The sequence below is a fragment of the Rhinolophus hipposideros genome (assembly GCF_964194185.1).
Source record: "Rhinolophus hipposideros genome assembly, chromosome: X".
NCBI classification, from domain to species: Eukaryota; Metazoa; Chordata; class Mammalia; order Chiroptera; family Rhinolophidae; genus Rhinolophus; species Rhinolophus hipposideros.
In genome coordinates this window covers 46,373,721-46,393,569 of record NC_138046.1, presented here as the reverse complement: position 1 = coordinate 46,393,569, position 19,849 = coordinate 46,373,721, and the positions used below count along the sequence as shown (strand labels likewise).

The 19,849-nt window shown below is 38.0% G+C and overlaps 1 protein-coding gene across 1 annotated transcript; it reads left to right on the top strand.

Annotated features, from left to right (window-relative positions):
• Positions 1-3,348: 3,348 nt before the first annotated feature.
• On the top strand, positions 3,349-5,712 carry LOC308494789 (kelch-like protein 2; the record flags this gene model as incomplete). Its single annotated transcript, XM_081042723.1, is given in 3 exon segments — positions 3,349-4,308; positions 4,312-4,899; positions 4,903-5,712. Coding segments are annotated over 3 exon segments (1,761 nt in total). The 3' UTR covers positions 5,116-5,712.
• Between the last annotated feature and the right edge of the window lie 14,137 nt (positions 5,713-19,849).

The window sequence follows — 19,849 nt, the reverse complement described above, 5'->3', positions numbered from 1 at the left end:
AAATGCAAATGAAAACCACAATGAGATATCACCTCACCCCAGTCAGAATGGCTTTCATCAACAAGACAAACAGTAACAAGTGTTGAAGAGGCTACGAATAAAAAGGAACCCTCATATACTGTTGGTGGGAATGCAGACTGGTGCAGCCGCTATGGAAGGCAGTGTGGAGGTTCCTCAAGAAATTACGAATAGAATTACCACATGACCCAGCAATAGCTCTCCTGGGTATCTACCCAAAAAATCTGAAAACATTTCTCTATAAAGACACGTGTACTCCAATGTTCATTGCAGCTTTGTTTATGGTGGCCAAGACATGGAAACAACCAAAATGTCATTCGATAGATGAATGGATAAAGAAGTTGTGGTATATATACACAATGGAATACTATTTGGCGTTAAGGAAAGATGATATAGGAGCATTTGTGACAACATGGATGGATCTTGAGAGTGTAATGCTGAATGAAATAAGTCAGACAGAAAAAGCAGAGAACCCTATGCTTTTACTGATATATGGTATATAAACCAAAAACAACAAAAGAACAAGACAAACAAATGAGAAAGAAAAACTCATAGACACAGACAATAATTTAGTGGTTACCAGAGGGTAACGGGGGTGGGAGGAGGGAGATGAGGGTAAGGGGGATCAAATATATGGTGATGGAAGGTGAACTTACTCTGGGTGGTGAACACACAATGGGATTTATAGATGATGTAATACAGAATTGTACTCCTGAAATCTATGTAAAATTACTAACAATTGTCAGCCCAATAAATTAAAAAAAAAGAAAGTAGGAATAAAACAAACAATCCAATTGAAAAAATGGTCAGAGGACCTGAAAAGACATTTCTCCAAAGAGGACTTCCAAATAGTAAATAGACATATGTAAAAATGCTCAACATCACTAATCATCAGAGAAATGCAAATAAAAACCACAATGAGATATCACCGCACCCCAGTCAGAATGGCTGTCATCAACAAGACAAATAGCAATATGTGTTGGAGAGGCTGTGGGGAAAAAGGAATCGTGATACACTGTTGTTGGGAATGCAGACTTGTGCAGCCTTTATGGAAGGCAGTGTGGAGGTTCCTCAAAAAATTACAAATAGAATTACCGTATGACCCAGCAATCCATCTCATGGGTATCTACCCAAAGAATTTGAAATCATTTGTACATGAAGACATGTGTGCTCCAGTGTTCATTGCTGCTTTGTTTACGGTGGCCAAGACATGGAAACAACCAAAATGTCCTTCGATAGATGAATGGATAAAGAAGTTGTGGTATATGTACACAACTGTCACCCCAATAAATTAAAAATATATATATTAGTAAACTGAATTCAGCAATGCATTAAAAAGATTGGACACCACAGTCAAGTGCGATGTATTCCTGGGATTTAAGGTTGGTTCAGTATTTTAAATTAATTAACATTATACAGCACTTAAACAAAAGGAAAGGTAAAAATCATTTGAACATACCAATAAATGCAGAAAAAGTATGTGACAAAATCCAGCCTCCATTGATGATAAAAACTCTCAGCAAGATGTGCATAGAAGGAACATACCTCATCATAATAAAGGCCATATACAACAAACCCATAGCTAACATCATATTCAACAGGAAAAGGCTAAAAACATTTTCCTTAAGATCAGGAAGAAGATAAGGATGCCCTCTTGCACCACTTGTATTCAACACAGTATTGGAAATCCTATCCACAGCAGTCAGACAGAAAAAAGAAATTAATGGCATACAAATGGGAAAGGAAGAATTAGTATTGTCATTATTTGCTGATGACATGATACAATATAGAGAGAACACCAAAATTCCACCAAAAAAATAATTGGAACTGATAAATGAATTCAGTAAAGAAGCAGGATACAAAATCAATATTTAGAAATCAGTTGCATTTTTGTATGCCAATAGTGAAATATGAAAAATAGAAATTAATGAAGCAATCCCATTTACAATTGCATCAAAAGAAAGATACATAGGAATAAATTTAATCAAATACTTAAAAGACCTGTACCTGGAAAACTATTAGACATTGAAGAAAGAAATTGAAGAAGATGCAAATAAATGGACATATATACTGTTCTCATGGATAGGAGGTATTAACATTGTTAAACTGTCTACACCACCTAGAGCGATCTATAGACTCAGTGCAATCTCTATCAAAATACTAATGGCATTTTTCACAGACTTTGAACAAATAATCTTAACTTTTTTTTTTCCTTCATCTCTCCAGTTTTCCCAACACCATTTATTGAAGAGACCGTCGCCTCCCCCACTGCATATTAAATTAAATGACCATATAGGCATGGGTTTATTTATTTCTGGGTTCTCTATTCTGTTCCATTGATCTATTTATCTGTTTTTATACCACTACTATGCTGTTATGACAAAATAATCTTGGGAAATGAAGCAAAAGAAAAAAATAAATAAATGGGACTATATCAAACTGAAAGGTTTTTGCGCAACAAAGGAAACCATCAGCAAAACAAAAAGACAATCTACTGACTAGAAGAAGATATTTGTCAATAATACATCTGACAATGGGTTAGTAATCAAAATTTATAAAACTCATACAGCACAACACAAAAAACCAAACAATCCATTAAAAACTGCTCAGAGGACAGGAATAGACATTTCTCTAAAGAGAACACAGAGATGGCTAATAGACACATGAAAAAAGGCTCAACATCACTAATCATCAGTGAAATGCAAATTGAAACCACAATGAACTATTACCTCACACCTGTCAGAACAGCCATAAATCAATAAACAACTGTTATTAAGGATGTGGAGCAAAAAGAACCGTTGTGCACTGTTGGTGGGATTGCAAATTGGTGCAGCCACAGTGGATAATGGTTCCTAAAAAAATTAAACATAAAACTGCTTTATGATCCAGCAATTCCTCTTCTGGGTATTTATCCAAATAAATCCAAAACACTAATTTAAAAAGATACATGCACCCCTATATTCACTACAGCATTATTTACAATAACAAGATATAGAAGCTACCTAAGTGTCCATCAATAAATGATTGGATAAAGAAAAGGTGGGAGGTAGCCGAGCCCGCGAGCCCGCCGGTCCTGCCGTTGCCGCTGCCGTTGCCGCTGCCCCGCACTCGGGCGACCGCGGGAGGCGCGCAGTGGGACCGAGCGCGCGGTCTGGCGAGCCATGGTGCGGGGGCCGATGCCGCAGGTGGTGGTGCGTGGTGAGGCGAGCGGCGCCCCCTCTGGGGCGGATGGGACGCAGCGCGGCAGGTGGGCGGTGCTGGCGTCAGTGGCTGGAATGGTGCTGGCGGCGGCGGGCGGGGATGGCGTGCTGAAGCCCGAGAGGAGCCACAATGGAGACGCCGCCGCTGCCTCCCGGATGCACAAAGCTGGGTCATCAGAAGCCTCTCGATTCAAAAGATGATAATACTGAAAAACACTGCACACTGACAGTGAATCCTTGTCATATGAAGAAAGCTTTTAAAGTCATGAACGAATTAAGAAGTCAAAATTTGCTGTGCAATGTCACAATTGTGGCTGAAGACATGGACATCTCTGCTCATAGAGTGGTGCTGGCCGCCTGTAGTCCTTATTTTCACGCCATGTTTACAGGTGAGATGAGTGAGAGCCGAGCAAAGAGAGTTCGAATAAAAGAGGTAGATGGCTGGACCTTGAGGATGCTAATTGATTATGTTTACACTGCCGAGATCCAGGTTACGGAAGAGAATGTACAAGTGCTTCTGCCAGCAGCTGGTCTGTTACAGTTACAGGATGTGAAGAAGACTTGCTGTGAATTTTTGGAATCTCAGCTTCACCCTGTCAACTGTTTAGGAATCCGGGCTTTTGCTGATATGCACGCATGCACCGACCTCCTGAACAAGGCGAACACCTATGCAGAGCAACATTTTTCAGATGTAGTACTGAGTGAAGAATTCCTCAATCTCGGCATTGAACAAGTGTGCAGCTTAATTTCAAGTGACAAACTGACCATTTCCTCAGAAGAGAAGGTATTTGAAGCTGTAATAGCTTGGGTGAACCATGACAAAGATGTAAGGAAAGAATTTATGGCTCGGCTGATGGAACATGTATGGTTACCTTTGCTCCCTCGGGAATATTTAATTCAGAGGGTTGAAGAGGAAGCATTGGTCAAGAACAGCAGTGCTTGCAAAGATTACCTCATTGAAGCCATGAAGTATCATTTGCTGCCAACCGAGCAGCGTATATTAATGAAGAGTGTCCGGACCCGACTGAGAACACCCATGAACCTTCCCAAATTGATGGTGGTGGTTGGGGGCCAGGCGCCGAAGGCTATCTGAAGTGTGGAATGTTACGACTTTAAAGAAGAACGGTGGCACCAAGTAGCAGAATTACCTTCTAGGAGATGCAGGGCAGGGATGGTCTATATGGCCGTTGGTGGCTTTAATGGTTCCTTAAGAGTCCGCACGGTAGATTCCTATGACCCCGTGAAAGATCAGTGGACCAGTGTTGCGAACATGCGAGACCAGAGAAGCACTTTGGGTGCTGCTGTATTAAATGGATTGTTATATGCGGTGGGAGGCTTTGATGACAGTACAGGCTTATCATCTGTGGAAGCGTATAACATAAAATCTAACGAATGGTTTCACGTGGCCCCCATGAACACGAGGAGGAGCAGTGTTGGTGTGGGTGTTGTTGGAGGTTTGCTCTATGCTGTGGGGGGTTATGATGGAGCTTCACGTCAGTGTCTGAGCACAGTAGAATGCTATAATGCCACAACGAACGAGTGGACATACATAGCGGAAATGAGTACCAGGCGGAGCGGGGCAGGTGTTGGTGTGTTAAACAACTTACTGTATGCTGTCGGGGGTCACGATGGCCCTTTAGTACGAAAAAGTGTTGAAGTGTATGATCCCACTACCAATACATAGAGACAGGTTACAGATATGAACATGTGCCGAAGAAATGCAGGAGTTTGTGCTGTTAGTGGTCTGTTATATGTAGTCGGAGGAGATGATGGTTCCTGTAACTTGGCATCAGTAGACTATTATAACCCAACAACTGATAAATGGACAGTTGTATCATCTTGTATGAGCACAGGGAGAAGTTATGCAGGGGTGACAGTTATTGATAAACCGTTATGAGCCTGAAGGACATTTTCGGCATATTTATTATACATGAGAAACAGACTTCCACAAGTATTTCTGAAGTGACTGCGAATCTAGCACTTCTCCACTTGTAGCTGCACTTTAAGTCTCTGCAGAAGATAAGATCATCTGCCTTCATAGGCCTCAAAAACTGAAGATTATTTTTGGTAGGAGCACCGCGTAGGCTCTTTCTGCAATGAGCAGCAGCTGACTGAATTTTAATAGTAACCTGGACTGCAGCACTTATTCTGTAGTCTTTAGAAAACAGTTGGTTTCATAAAGACTAGTTATCAGCCTTGAATGACTGGATTATTTTGTGAAGGAGGATAAAGTACTATGTGTTCTTATAAAATTAAATTTTATCTTTCTTTATTCCTTCTCCTGAAAATCTGTATAAACAGGAACTGAAAATCTTTGAACAGGTATTAAAATCTATGTAAGTATACAAACTAGTTGAGGGATAAAACTGTTTGCTTTTATAAAATATCTTTGATTACATGAGTATAATAAATGGTGTGCATATAACTGTGTGTCTATATGCTTTCCTTTAAATATGTTTGAGGACACGTTTGAAACTTGATTATACTATTTATAATTGGCACAGTACTTTGAATTATTCCAGTACTAAATTGTAAAACAGAGTTGTATTTGTTGATATTTAACAATGCTTAACACTTTAAAATGCCACTTCTGAGGAATGAACATGGTGTAACACACTTGAATATGTGTGATGCCAAACTTTTTTAACTAAAATATAAATTATGCTTAAAAAAAAAGAAAAGGTAACTCATATCCACAATGGAATATTACATAGTCACAAAAAAGAATGAAATCTTATTATTCGTGAAAACATGGACAGACCTTGAGGGTATTTTGCTCAGTGAAATAAGTCAAAGAAAGATAAATACCATATTATCTCACTTGTGTGTGGAATCTAGAGAACAAAATAAACAAGCTAACAAAACAAAAACACACTCATAGATAAAGAGAGCAAACTGATGTTTACCAGATGGAAGAGGGGTTGGTGGACCGAGAGAGTTGAGAAAGTTGAAGGGAGTAAGAAGTACAAATTGTACAAGACTACTAGGAAGGACTATATGCTACCAAATTCAATAACCTAGAAGAAATTGACAAGTTCTTAGAAACATATAGCCTTCCTAGGTTGTATCATGAAACTGGAAAATCTAAATAAACTGATTTACAGTAAGGAAATTGAATCATGCATCCAAAACATTCCCAAAAGCAAAAGTCCAGGACCAGATGGCTTCATTAGTGAATTCAACCAAATATTCAAAGAGGATCTAACAACTGTCCTTCTCAAAGTCTTCCAAAAAATAAGAAGAGGCAATACTTCCTAATTCATTTTATGAGACCACCTTACCCAGATACCAAAACCTGGTAAGGACAACACAAGAAAACAAAATTACCTACCAATATGTCTGATGAATACAAATGCAAAAACCCTAAACAAAATTCTAGAAAATCGAATACAAGAATGCATTAAATAGATTATACATCAGGATCAAGTGGGGTTTATCCCAGGGGCACAAGGATGGTTTAACATACGCAAATCAATCACCGTGACACACCACATATACAAAATAAAAGACAAAAATAATGTGATTATATCAATAGACATGGAAAAAAGCATTTGACAAGATACACCCACTTATGATTAAAACACTTAACACTTAACAGAAGGAAAATAACAACATAATAAAGGCTATATATGACAAACCCTGAGTTAATATAACTAATGGTAAAAAACTGGAGCCTTTTGCTGTACGTTCAGGAACACTACAGGGATGTTCCCTATCACCTCTACTTCTCAACATAGTAATGGTCATCCTAACCAGAGCAATCAGGAAAGAGAAAGAAACAAAAGGCATCTGAATTGTGAATGAAGAATTTAAATCGTCACTCTTTGCAGATGACATGATGCTATCTATAGAAAACCCTAAAGATACCACCAAAAAGCTATTGGAAACAATAAACAAATACAGTAAAGTTGCTGGCTACCAAATCAATGTACAAAAATCCATTGCATTTTTGTATACTAACAATACAATCTCAGAAAAAGAAGTTTTTAAAAAAGGAATACCTTTATCCATTCATCTTTCAAAGGACATTTTGGTTGTTTCCAAGTCTTGGCCACCGCAAACAAAGCTGCAATGAACATTGGAGCACACATGTCTTTATGTATAAATGTTTTCAAATTCATTTAATACTAAATAATTCATTTAATAGTAAATAATATTGTGATAACTATGTGTAGTGTCAAATGAGTAAGAGACTTCTTGGGGTTATCATTGTGTGAAATTTGTAAATGTCCAGTCACTATTTTTTTTTGTATACCTGAAATTAGTAAACTGAATTTTTTTTAAAATGGTGGGTGAATGGATTAAGAAGTACAAATTGCAAGTTACAAAATAGTCACAGCATGGAGGGAAAAGTACATCACAGGGAGTATATTCAACAATATTGTAATAATTGTATAGTGGCAGATGAATAATAAATAATCAAGGAGATCACTTTGTAAATCATATAAATGTCTAACCAATATGGTGTACACCTGAAACTAATATAAAACTGATAGTGAATGTCAACTGTAATTGAAAAATAAACATACATTTAAAAACATAACAGAATTTGGGGTATATACCTACAGTAGATTAGAAAGATTTCAAATCAATGATCTCAGCTTCCACTTTAAAAAGTAGTAAAAGGAAAGCAAAGCAGTTAGAAGAGAAATGATGAAGATTAAAGTATAAATCAATAATATAGGAAACAGTAAAACAATAGAGGAAAACAAGGAAACCAAATGCTGATTCTTTGAAAAGTGCAAAGAATCCAGTCATCTACCGATGGGCATTTAGGTTGTTTCCATGTTTGGCTATTGAGTATAATGCTGCAATAAACATAGGAGTACATAAAGATTTTTGAATTGCAGTTTTGGATTTCTCCAGATAGATACCTAGGACTGGAATTCCTGGATCATAAGGTAGTTCCATTTTCAGATTTTTGAGATACCTCCATACTGTTTTCCATAGAAGCTGAACCAGTCTACAATACTACCAACAGTGCACAAGCGTTCCCTTTTCTCCACATCTGTGCCAGCACTTGTTGTTTGTTGATTTATTGATGATAGCCATTTTGACTGGTGTGAGATGGTATCTCATTGTGGTTTTTATTTACATTTCTCTGATGGTTAGTTATGTTGAGCAATTTTCCATATATCTCTTTGCCATTTCTATGTCCTCTGTGTAGAAATGTCTCTTCATGTCCTCTGCCCATTTTTCACTTAGGTTGTTTGTTTTTTGATGTTCAGTTGCATGAATTCCTTGTATATTTTGGATATTAGCCGCTTATCGGAGGCACTGTTTGCAAAAACCTTGTCGCATTCAGTTGGTTGCCTCTTTATTTTGTAGATGGTTTCTTTTGCTGTGCAGAGGCTTTTAAGTTTCATATTCATTTATTTTAGCTTTTACTTCCATCGCTTTTGGAGTCAAATTCATAAAATGTTCTTTCAACACAAGGTCCATAAGTTTAGTACCTATGTTTTCTTCTATACAGTTTATTCTGTCAGGTCTTATGCTTAAGTCTTTGATTCATTTTGAATTAATTTTGGTACATTGTGACATATAGCAGTGCAGTTTCATCCTTTTGCACGTGGCTTTCCAATTCTCCCAGCACCATTTATTGAAGAGACTGTCTTTCCTCCATTGTGTGTTTTTAGCTTCTTTGTCAAAAATTATCTGTCCATATTTATGTGTTTTTCTTTCTGGGTTCTCATTTCTATTCCATTGGTCTATGTGTCTGTTTTTCTGCTAATACCATGCTGTTTTGAATATTGTAGCCTTGTAGTAAAAGCTAAAGTCTGGGAGTGTGATACCTCCCGTATTGTTCTTTTTTCATAAGATTGCTTTGGTTATTCGGGGTCTTTTGTGGTTCCAAACAGATCTGATGATTTTTGTTCTATTTCTTTAAAAAATGCCATTGGAATTTTGATGGGGATTACATTAAATCTGTATATGGCTTTGGGTAATATGGCCATTTTAACTATGTTAATTTTTCCAATCCATGAGGACAGAATGTCTTTCCATTTCTTTGTGTCTTCTTCAATATCTTTCAAAAATGTCATAGTTTTCAGCATATAGGTCTTTCACATCCTTGGTTAAGTTTATTCCTAGGTATTTTATTTTTTTACTGCAATTGCAAAAGCAATTGTTTTTTGCATTTTTTTTCTGAGATTTCATTGTTGGTATATAGGTATGCAATAAACTTTTGTACGTTGATTTTGTACCAGCAAGTCTACTGTATTCGTTGATTGTTTCTAATAGCTTTTTGGTGGAGTCTTTAGAGTTTTCTATATGTAGCATCGTATCATCTGCAAAGAGTGATAATTTAACTTCTTCATTCCAAATTTGGATGCCTTTTACTTCTTTCTCTTGCCTGATTGCTCTGGCAAGGACTTCTAACACTATGTTGAAAAGCAGAGGTGACAGGGGACAGCCCTGTCGTGTTCCTGAACGTAGGGCAAAGGGCTTCAGTTTTTCACCATTAATTATGAGATGAGCTGAGGACTTCTCATAGATAGCCTCTATTATGTTAAGGTATTTTCCTTCTATACCTATTTTATTAGGTGTTTTAATCATAAATTGATGTTATATCATGTCAAATGCTTTTTCAGCATCAATCAATATAATCATATGATATTTGTCCTTTATTTTGTTTATGTGATGTATCACATTGGTGGATTTGTGGATGTTGAACCATCTTTGTGCCCTAGGGATGAACCCCACTTGGTCGTGATGAATAATCTTTTTAATGCACAGTTGTATTCTATTTGCTAGAATTTTGTTTTGGATTTTTGCATCTGTATTCAGCAGAGATATTGGTCTCTGGTTTTCGTTTTTGTGTGTTGTCCTTACCAGGTTTCGGTATCAGGGTAATGTTGGCCTCATAAAATGAGTTAGGGAGTACTGTCTCTTCTTCAACTTTTTGGAACAGTTTGAGCAGGATTGGTATTAGATCCTATTTGAAGGTTTGGTACAATTCACTAGTGAAGCCATCCGGTCCAGGACTTTTGCTTTTAGGAAGGTTTTGATTCAATTTCGTTCCTGTGATTGGTCTGTTTACATTTTCCAGTTCTTCATGGTTCATACTTGGAAGAATATATGTTTCCAAGAACTTGAAATTTGTGGCATGTAATCCTTCACAGTATTCTTGCATGATCCTTTGTATTTCTGTGGTGTCCATGATAACTTCCGCTTTTCATTTCTGATTTTGTTAATTAGTGTCTTCTCTCTTCTTATCTTAGTGAGTCTAGCCAAGGGTTTGTCAATTTTGTTAATCTATTCAAAGAACCAGCTCTTTGTCACATTAATTTTTTTTATTGTCTTTTTGTTCTCTATTTCATTTAGTTCTGCTCTGATTTTTGTTATTTCCTTTCTTCTGCTGACTTTGGATTTAACTTGTTCTTCTTTTTCTAGTTCTTTAAGGTGAAACATGAGGTTATTTATTTGGGATTTTTCTTGTTTCTTGAGATAGTCCTGTAATGATATAAATTTCCCTCTTAAAACTGCTTTCACTGCATCCCAAAAATTTTGGTAGGATGTATTTTCATTATCTTTCGTTTCTATGTATCTTTTGATCTTTCCTCTCATTTCTTTTTTGACCCAGTCGTTCTTTAAAAGTATGTTGTTTAATCTCCACGTTTTTGTGTTTTTTCCTGCTTTCTTTTCACAGTTGAATTCCAATTTCAAAGCCTGTGATCAGAGAATATGCTTCGAATGATTTCAATCTTCTTAATTTTACTGAGGCTGCTTTTATGCCCCAATATATGGTCTATCCTTGAGAATGTTCCATGTACACTCGAAAAGAATGTATAGTCTGATGTTTTAGAATGAAGTGCTCTATATATGTCAATGATGTCCGTTTCATCTAATGTGTCATTTAGGGCTGCTATTTCGTTATTAATTTTCTGTTTGGATGATCTATCCATAGGTTTCAATGATGTATTTAAGTCCCCTAGTATAATTGTGTTTTGGTCAATTTCTCCCTTTAGTTCTGTTAGTAGTTGCTTGGTATATTTCGGTGCTCCCTGAATGGGAGCATAAATATTGATGACTGTTATGCCTTCTTGTTTTATAGTCTCCTTTACCATTATGAAATGTCCATCTTTGTCTCTTGTTAGCTTTTCACCCTGAAGTCTCTTTCATCTGATATCATTATGGCGACACCTGATTTTCTCTGGGTACCATTTGCTTGGCGTGTCAATTTCCACCCTTTCACTTGGTGTCTATGCTTGTCCTTGTAGCTTAGATGTGTCACTTGAAAACGGCATATGGCTGGATTTAGTTTTTTGATCCAATCTGCTACTCTGTGCCTTTTTATAGGTGAGTTCAGTCCATTTACATTTAGGGTGATTATTGATACGTGAGGATTTCCTGTCATTCTGTCTTTAGTTTTCTGGTAAGGCTGTGTCTACATTGTTTGTTTGCCTTTTTGTTGTTGTCTATTATTTCTGTGTGGTGGTATTCTATGATGTTTCCCTCTGTTTCTTCTTTTATTACAGTATATATTTCAGTTCTGGATTTTTTTTGAGTGGTTACCCTTAAGTTTATGCAAAAGAAAGTTTGATATTTAGAGTATTCCATTTTATTCAGCATGCTTACTTTCTCCATTTCCATATTCTGGTTCAGGCCTTTACTCTCCTCTTTTTATGTTGCCACAAATTGTCCCTGTTGATGGTGGTCGAATATCCTCCTTTAGTATTTCTTGTAGTGCAGGTCATGTATTAGAAAATTCTCTCAGCTTCTGTATGTCTGGAAAGTTCTTTATTCCTCCTTCATATCTAAAGGAGATCTTTGCTGGATATATTATTCTTGGCTCATAATCTCTCTCTTTCAATAGTTGAATATTTGTTCCCACTCCCTCCTGGCTTGTAGTGTTTCTGTTGAAAAATCTGATGATAATCTAATGGGCTTTCCTTTGTAGGTTACCTTCTTCTTTTCCCTGGCTGCCTTGAGGATTGTTTCTTTGTTGTTGATTTTAGACAGCTTTAATACAGAATGCCTTGGAGAAGGCCAGTTGGGATTGATGTAATTAGGTGTTCTGTTTGCTTCTTGGATTCGAGGATCCAGTTCTGTCCACAGATTTGGGAAGTTCTCATCAACAATTTGTTTGAATGTATTCTCCTTCCCTTCTCTGTTTCTTCTCCTTCTGGTATGCTCATTATTTGTATATTGCTCTTTCTGATGGAGTCAGAATGTTCTTGTAGAGTTCTTTCATTTCTTTTACGTCTCAAGTCTCTTTCTTCTTCCATCTTGTAATTTCCAGGTTTCTATCTTTGATGTCACTGATTCTTTCCTCCATCTGGTCAACTCTACTACTTAAGCTGGTTATTTCATTCTTAATTTCTTCTACTGAGTTCGTAATATCCAGAAGTTGCATTTGCTTCTTTGTTAAAATTTCAATTTCTTGTGTAAAATGCTCATGTGGTTCTTCAATTTCGTTTCTGAGTTCATTAAACTGCCTTTCTGTGTTTTCTTGCATCTTGTTGAGTTTTTTCAGAACTGCAATTTTGAATTCTCTGTCATTTAAGTCACATATTTCCATATCTTTAAGCATTTTTTTTCTGGAGACTTTCACTTTTTTTCTGAGATTTTTTTGCCTTGGTCATTCATGGCAATTACTGATTTATTATTTTTTTCTTAGACATCTACAGGAGTGGCTTCTGCAACAGGTTGATAGGAAGAGGTCTTTCTTTTGTTTTCCAATACTTGTTGGTAGAATGTTTTATTTTATCTCCTACTGCAGCCTTTTTTTCCTTTCTCACAAAGTAGTGCTGTTTTCTCTGCATTATTCCAGCTTGTCACACAATGGGGGGAATCCCTGGGAAACAGGCTTCTCCTCTCTTAACAGTTCGCCTGCATCATAGGGTGCCACGTCCCTGTGGGAATGTGGAGAGCTTTTGAAGTTCCAAAGCTCTTTTGCTCCAGATTCAGAGCCCGTATGTTTCAGCAGTTCTGTTTACTACTGTAGGGATCCTCCCATATAGATGGGGCCACGGGCGAGGTGAGTTGTTAGAGGTGGCCCAGAGCAATGGCGGCAACACCACCACAGCTGATCCCGCTACCACAGGTCTGTCCCCTTTGCCGGAACTATTTGGGCTTTGGAATTTGTGCTTGTGGTCCATAGTTCTCAGAACTGCAAGTATTCTGTTATTTTGATCTGACACTGCTACTTTTCCACTTCTAGCACCGGGCAGGTGGGTCGGGGTGAGCTCTGGGAGGGTATGGAGGGGGCGGCTAGTCTCAGTGCCTAAGGCTTCCATTCTCTGCTCAGCAGTGAGGGCTTAAACCACCGTTTTCAGCCTTCTTTCCTTAGTCTTTTCTCCGAGGTCTCTGCCGTGAGCGTTGTTTTCAGCCATGTTATATGCTGCCCCCTCAGCTCTGTGGGCTATAAGCAGAGCCCTAGCAGTCTGATTTCTTCCCTCTCCTGCAGCTGCAGTAGTTCCCGGGTGCAGTGAGCTCGGAGCACTGAGCTAAGTATGTGTCCTGCACATGCGGTGCTCTGTCTCCGCACTTCTCTCTTCCCTCCTCCCCTGCTCTCGTGATTCTCCCACCTTTAGGTGAATGCCGTAGTGGGCCTCTTTTCTTGCCTGTCTGCTGTGCAGGGAGTCCTTTGTGGAGTTATTGTTGTTTGATTAGTTTTAAATTCCAGGGGAGCTTTATAGAGGCTCACCTCACACTGCCATTTTGATGAAATCACCCTTTTTGATATAACCTCAGAATTCACACAGCATTACTTCAACAACATATTATGGGTTACAAGTGAGCCTGCAATGTTCAGAAAACATCCTAAAATTTGTAATGAACCACAAAATAACTGGAACAGCCACGCAACCTTTAGAAAGAATGAAAGAGTTGGAGGCATCACGTGTCCTGATTTAAAACTATATTACAAAGCTATAGTAATGAAACCATACAAGGTTGGATAATTAAGGTCACAAACTCATCCTAGAAAAAGTAGTACATACTTTATTGCCTACTATCACTATGGTCACCTTTGAAGTACTCCCCTTGGGAAGCTATGCGTATACATCAGCACCTAGTCCACCCTTCAAAGCAATTTTGGAACTCTTTTTCTGGAAGGGCCATCGGAGCTGTCATCATATTACCCTTGATGTCCTGAATATCATCAAAATATATTCCTTTTAATATTTTCTTTTTTTTTTAACTTTGCTTTTTTTATTTATTAGTTTAAGGTGTATAAGACAAGGTAATACTTAGACGTTCATCATTTATATCCCTCCTTTATCTTTGGGTAAAGAAAGAAATCATTGGGGATCAGATCAGATGAGTAAGGAGGGTGTTCCAATGCAGTTATTTGCTTACTGGCTAAAAACTCCCTCACAGACAGTGCCATGTAAGCTCGTGTGTTGTTGTGATTCAAGAGCCATGAATTGTTGGCGGAAAGTTCAGATTGTCTAACTTTTTCATGCAGCCTTTTCAGCACTTACAAATAGTAAACTTGGTAACTGTTTGTTCAGTTGGTACAAATTCATAATGAATAATCCCTCTAATACTAGAAAATGTAAGCAACATCATTGCGACAAGTTCATGAATTTAATTGTCAGATCTCATATGACACTGGCATAAAAGATACTGGCATAAAAATAGACACATAGGCCAATGGAACAAAACAGAGAGTGCAGAAATAAACCCATGCATATACAATGTTTGACTAATCTTTGACAAGGATACCAAGAACACTAAATGCAAAAAGGATAGTCTCTTCAATAAATGATATTGAAGAAATTGGATATTCACATACAAAAGAATAAAAGTGGACCCCTGTCTTACACCACTCACAAAAATTAACTGCAATTGGATTAGGGACTTAAGTGTAAGTCCTGAAATCATAAAACTTCTAGAAGAAAACATAGAGGAAAAACTCCTTGGCATTGGTGTTGGCAATGACATTTTTGGATATGTTACAAAAAGCAGAGGCAATAAAAGCAAAAATAGACAAGTGGGGCTACATCAAAATAAAATGCTTCTGAACAGCACAGGAAACAATAGAGGGAAAAAGAAACCTATTGAATGGGAGAAAATATTTGCTCATCATATATCAAAGAAGTGGTTAATATTCAAAATATATAAGGAACTCACAAAGCTCAATGATAAAAATAATCTAATTAAAAAATAGGCATAGGAGATGAAATATATTTCCAAAGAAGACATACAAATTATTAATGTGTATATGAAAAGATTCTCAACATCACTAATTATCATTGAAATGCAAATCAGAACCAGAATGAGATGTCACCTGACACCTGTTAGGATGGCTATTATTAAAAAACAAACAAACACAAAAAAATAAAAGATAACAAGTGTTGGTAATAATGTGGAGAAGTTGGAACCATTGTACACTGATGATAAGAATTAAATTTTGCCATTGCTATGGAAAACAGTATAGAGATTCTTCAAAAAATTGCAGAAGTGCTACTGAATATCAAGTGTATTTGAAAAATTAAAAAAGGTGGGGGGAGGAGATGGGGAATAAAAGGTTCAAATTTCCAGGTGTAAATCAAATAAGTCATGGAGATGCAATGTACACCATAGGGAATATAGTCAATAATATTATGATAGCATGGTACAGTGTCAGATGGTTGCTGGACTTACCATGATGATAACTTCTTTAGGTATATAAGTGTTGACTAACTATGGTGTACTCCTGAAGTTAACATGTATGTTAGCTATATTTTAATAAAAATCTAAAATTTACAGCAATTTGACTTCTGGGTATTTATCCAAAAGAACTGAAATCAACTAGAAGGAGAAAAATGGCGGCGTGAGGTGAGCCTCTGTAACGCTCCCCTGGAATTTACAACGAATCGGACAACAATAACTCCACAAAGGACTCCTTGCACAGCAGACAGGGAAGACGAAGAGGCCGACTACTGAATTCACCTCCAGGTGGGTGAATCGCGCGAGCGGGGGAGGAGGGAGAGGAGAAGTGCGGAGACGGAGCTGCGCGGGCGCAGGACACAGACCTAGCTCAGTGCTCGGAGCTCGCTGCTCCCGGATCTTCCGCAACTGCGGGAGAGGGAAGGACTCGGACTGCTAGGGCTCCGCTTACGGCCCACAGGGCTGAGGGGGCAGCATATAGCACGGCTGAACCCAACGCTCGCTCACGGCAGACCTCGGAGCAAAGACTGAGGGAAGAGAGCTGAAATCGGTGCTTTAAGCCCTCACTGCCGAGCGGAGAACGGAAGCCTTAGGCACTGAGACTAGCCGCCCCCTCCCTACCCTCCCAGAGCTCGCCCCGCCCCCACCTGCCCGGTGCTAGAAGCGATAAAGTAGCAGTGTCGGATCAAAGGACAGAATATTTGCTGCTCTGAGAACTGTGGACCGCAGACACAGATTCGCAGCTCAACTAGTTCCGGCAAAGGGGAGGGAGCTGTGGAAGCAGGACTGGCTGTGGTGGTGGTCGCCGCCATTCCTCTGGGCCACCTCTCACAACTCACCCCGCCCCTAGCCCCACCTATCTGGGCGGATCCCTGCAGGAGTAAACAGAACTGCTGAAACAAACGGGCTCTGAATCTGGTGCAGAAAGAGCTTTGGAACTCCAAAAGCTCTTCGCATACCTATCAACCTGTTGCAGAAGACACTCCTGTAGATGTCTAGGAAGAGAAATAGTAAATCAGTGATTGCCATGAATAACCAAGGCAACAAGATAGCTCAGAAAGAAAGTGAAAAGTCTCCAGAAAAGGAACTTAGAGATATGGACCTTTGTGATTTAAATGACAGAGAATTCAAGATCGCAATTCTGAAAAAACTGAACGAGATGCAAGAAAACACAGAAAGGCAGTTTAATGAACTCAGAAACACAATCAAAGAACACCATGAGCATTTTACAAAAGAGATTGAAATCTTGAAAAAGAACCAAATAGAATTTCTGGAGATTAAGAACTCAATAGAAGAAATTAACAATAAAATATCCAGCTTAGGTAGTAGAGTTGACCAGATGGAGGAAAGAATCAGTGACATCGAAGATAGGAACCTGGAATTTACACAGAGGGAAGAAGAAAGAGACTTGAGACTTAAAAGAAATGAAAGAACTCTACAAGAACTTTCTGACTCCATCAGAAAGAGCAATATAAGAATAATGGGCATACCAGAAGGAGAAGAAAGAGGGAAGGGAACAGAGAATATATTCAAACAAATCGTCGATGAGAACTTCCCAAACTTGTGGAAAGAACTGGATCCTCGAATCCAAGAAGCAAATAGAACACCTAATTACCTCAATCCCAACTGGCCTTCACCAAGGCACATTGTATTGAAGCTGTCTAAAATCAATGACAAAGAAAGAATCCTCAAGGCAGCCAGGGAAAAGAAGACGGTAACTTACAAAGGAAAGCCCATTAGATTATCATCAGATTTTTCAGCAGAAACTCTACAAGCTAGGAGGGAATGGAACCAAATATTCAAACTATTGAAAGAGAGAAATCATGAGCCAAGAATAATATATCCAGCAAAGATCTCCTTTAGATATGAAGGAGGAATAAAGACCTTTCCAGACATCCAGAAGCTGAGGGAATTTTCTAATACACGACCTGCACTACAAGAAATACTAAAGGAGGCTATTAGACCACCATCAACAGGGACAACTTGTGGCAACCGAAACATAAAAAGGGGGAGCGTAAAGGCCTGAACCAGAATATGGGAATGGAGAAAGTAAGCGTACTGAAGAAACTGGAATACTCTAAATATCAAACTTTCTTTTACATAAACTCAAGGGTAACCACTCAAAAAACATCCAAATCTGAAATATATACTGTAATAAAAGAAGAAACAGAGGGAAACATCATAGAATACCACCACACAGAAATAACAGACAACAACAAAAAGGCAAAGAAACAATGGAGATACAGCCTTACCAGAAAACTAAAGACAGAATGACAGGAAATCTTCACATATCAATAATCACCCTAAATGTAAATGGACTGAACTCACCAATAAAGAGACACAGAGTAGCAGATTGGATCAAAAAACTAAACCCAACCATATGCTGCCTACAAGAGACACATCTCAGCTACAAGGACAAGCATAGACTCAAAGTGAAAGGGTGGAAATTGACACTCCAAGCAAATGGTACCCAGAGAAAATCAGGTGTTGCCATAATGATTTCCGATGAAACAGACTTCAGGGTGAAAAAGATAACAAGAGACAAAGATGGACATTTCATAATGGTAAAGGGGACTATACAACAAGAAGACATAACAGTCATCAATATTTATGCCCCCAATCAGGGAGCACCGAAATATACCAAGCAACTACTAACAGAACTAAAGGGAGAAATTGACCAAAACACAATTATACTAGGGGACTTAAATACATCATTGACAGCTATGGATAGATCATCCAAACAGAAGATAAATAACGAAATCGCAGCCCTAAATGACACATTAGATGAATTGGACATAATTGACATATATAGAGCACTTCATCCTAAAACATCAGACTATACATTCTTTTCTAGTGTACATGGAACATTCTCAAGGATAGACCATATATTGGGACACAAAATCAGCCTCAGCAAATTTAAGAAGATTGAAATCATACCAAGCATATTCTCTGATCACAAAGCTTTGAAATTGGATATCAACTGCAAAAAGAAAGCAGGAAAAAACACAAATACATGGAGATTAAACAACATACTTTTAAAGAACGACTGGGTCAAAGAAGAAATTAGAGGAGAGCTCAAAAGATACATAGAAACAAATGACAATGAAAATACATCCTACCAAAATGTTTGGGATGCCGCGAAAGCAGTTTTAAGAGGGAAATTTATATCATTACAGGCCTATCTCAAGAAACAAGAAAAATCCCAAATAAATAATCTCATGTTACACCTTAAAAAACTAGAAAAAGAAGAACAAGCGAAACCCAAGGTCAGCAGAAGAAAGGAAATAACAAAAATCAGAGCAGAACTAAATGAAATAGAGAACAAAAAGACAATAGAAAAAATTAATGTGACAAAAAGCTGGTTCTTTGAAAAGATTAACAAAATCGACAAACCCTTGGCTAGACTCACTAAGATAAAAAGAGAGAAGACACTAATTAACAAAATCAGAAATGAAAAAGGGGAAGTTATCACGGACACCACAGAAATACAAAGGATTATCCAAGAATACTATGAAGGACTATATGCCACCAAATTTAATAACTTAGAAGAAATGGACAAGTTCTTAGAAACATATAGCCTTCCAAGGCTGAATCATGAAGAACTGGAAAATCTTAACAGGCCGATCACCAGTAACGAAATTGAATCAGTCATCAAAAACCTTCCCAAAATCAAAAGTCCTGGACCAGATGGCTTCACCAGTGAATTCTACCAAACCTTCAAAGAGGATCTAATACCAATCCTGCTCAAACTCTTCCAAAAAATTGAAGAACAGTCAGTACTCCCTAACTCATTTTATGAGGCCAACATTACCCTGATACCAAAACCTGGTAAGGACAACACAAAAAAAGAAAACTACAGACCTATATCTCTGATGAATACAGATGCTAAAATCCTAAACAAAATTCTAGCAAATCGAATACAACAATGCATTAAATAGATTATTCATCACGACCAAGTGGGGTTCATCCCCGGGGCACAAGGATGGTTCAACATTCGCAAATCCATCAATGTGATACATCACATAAACAAAATA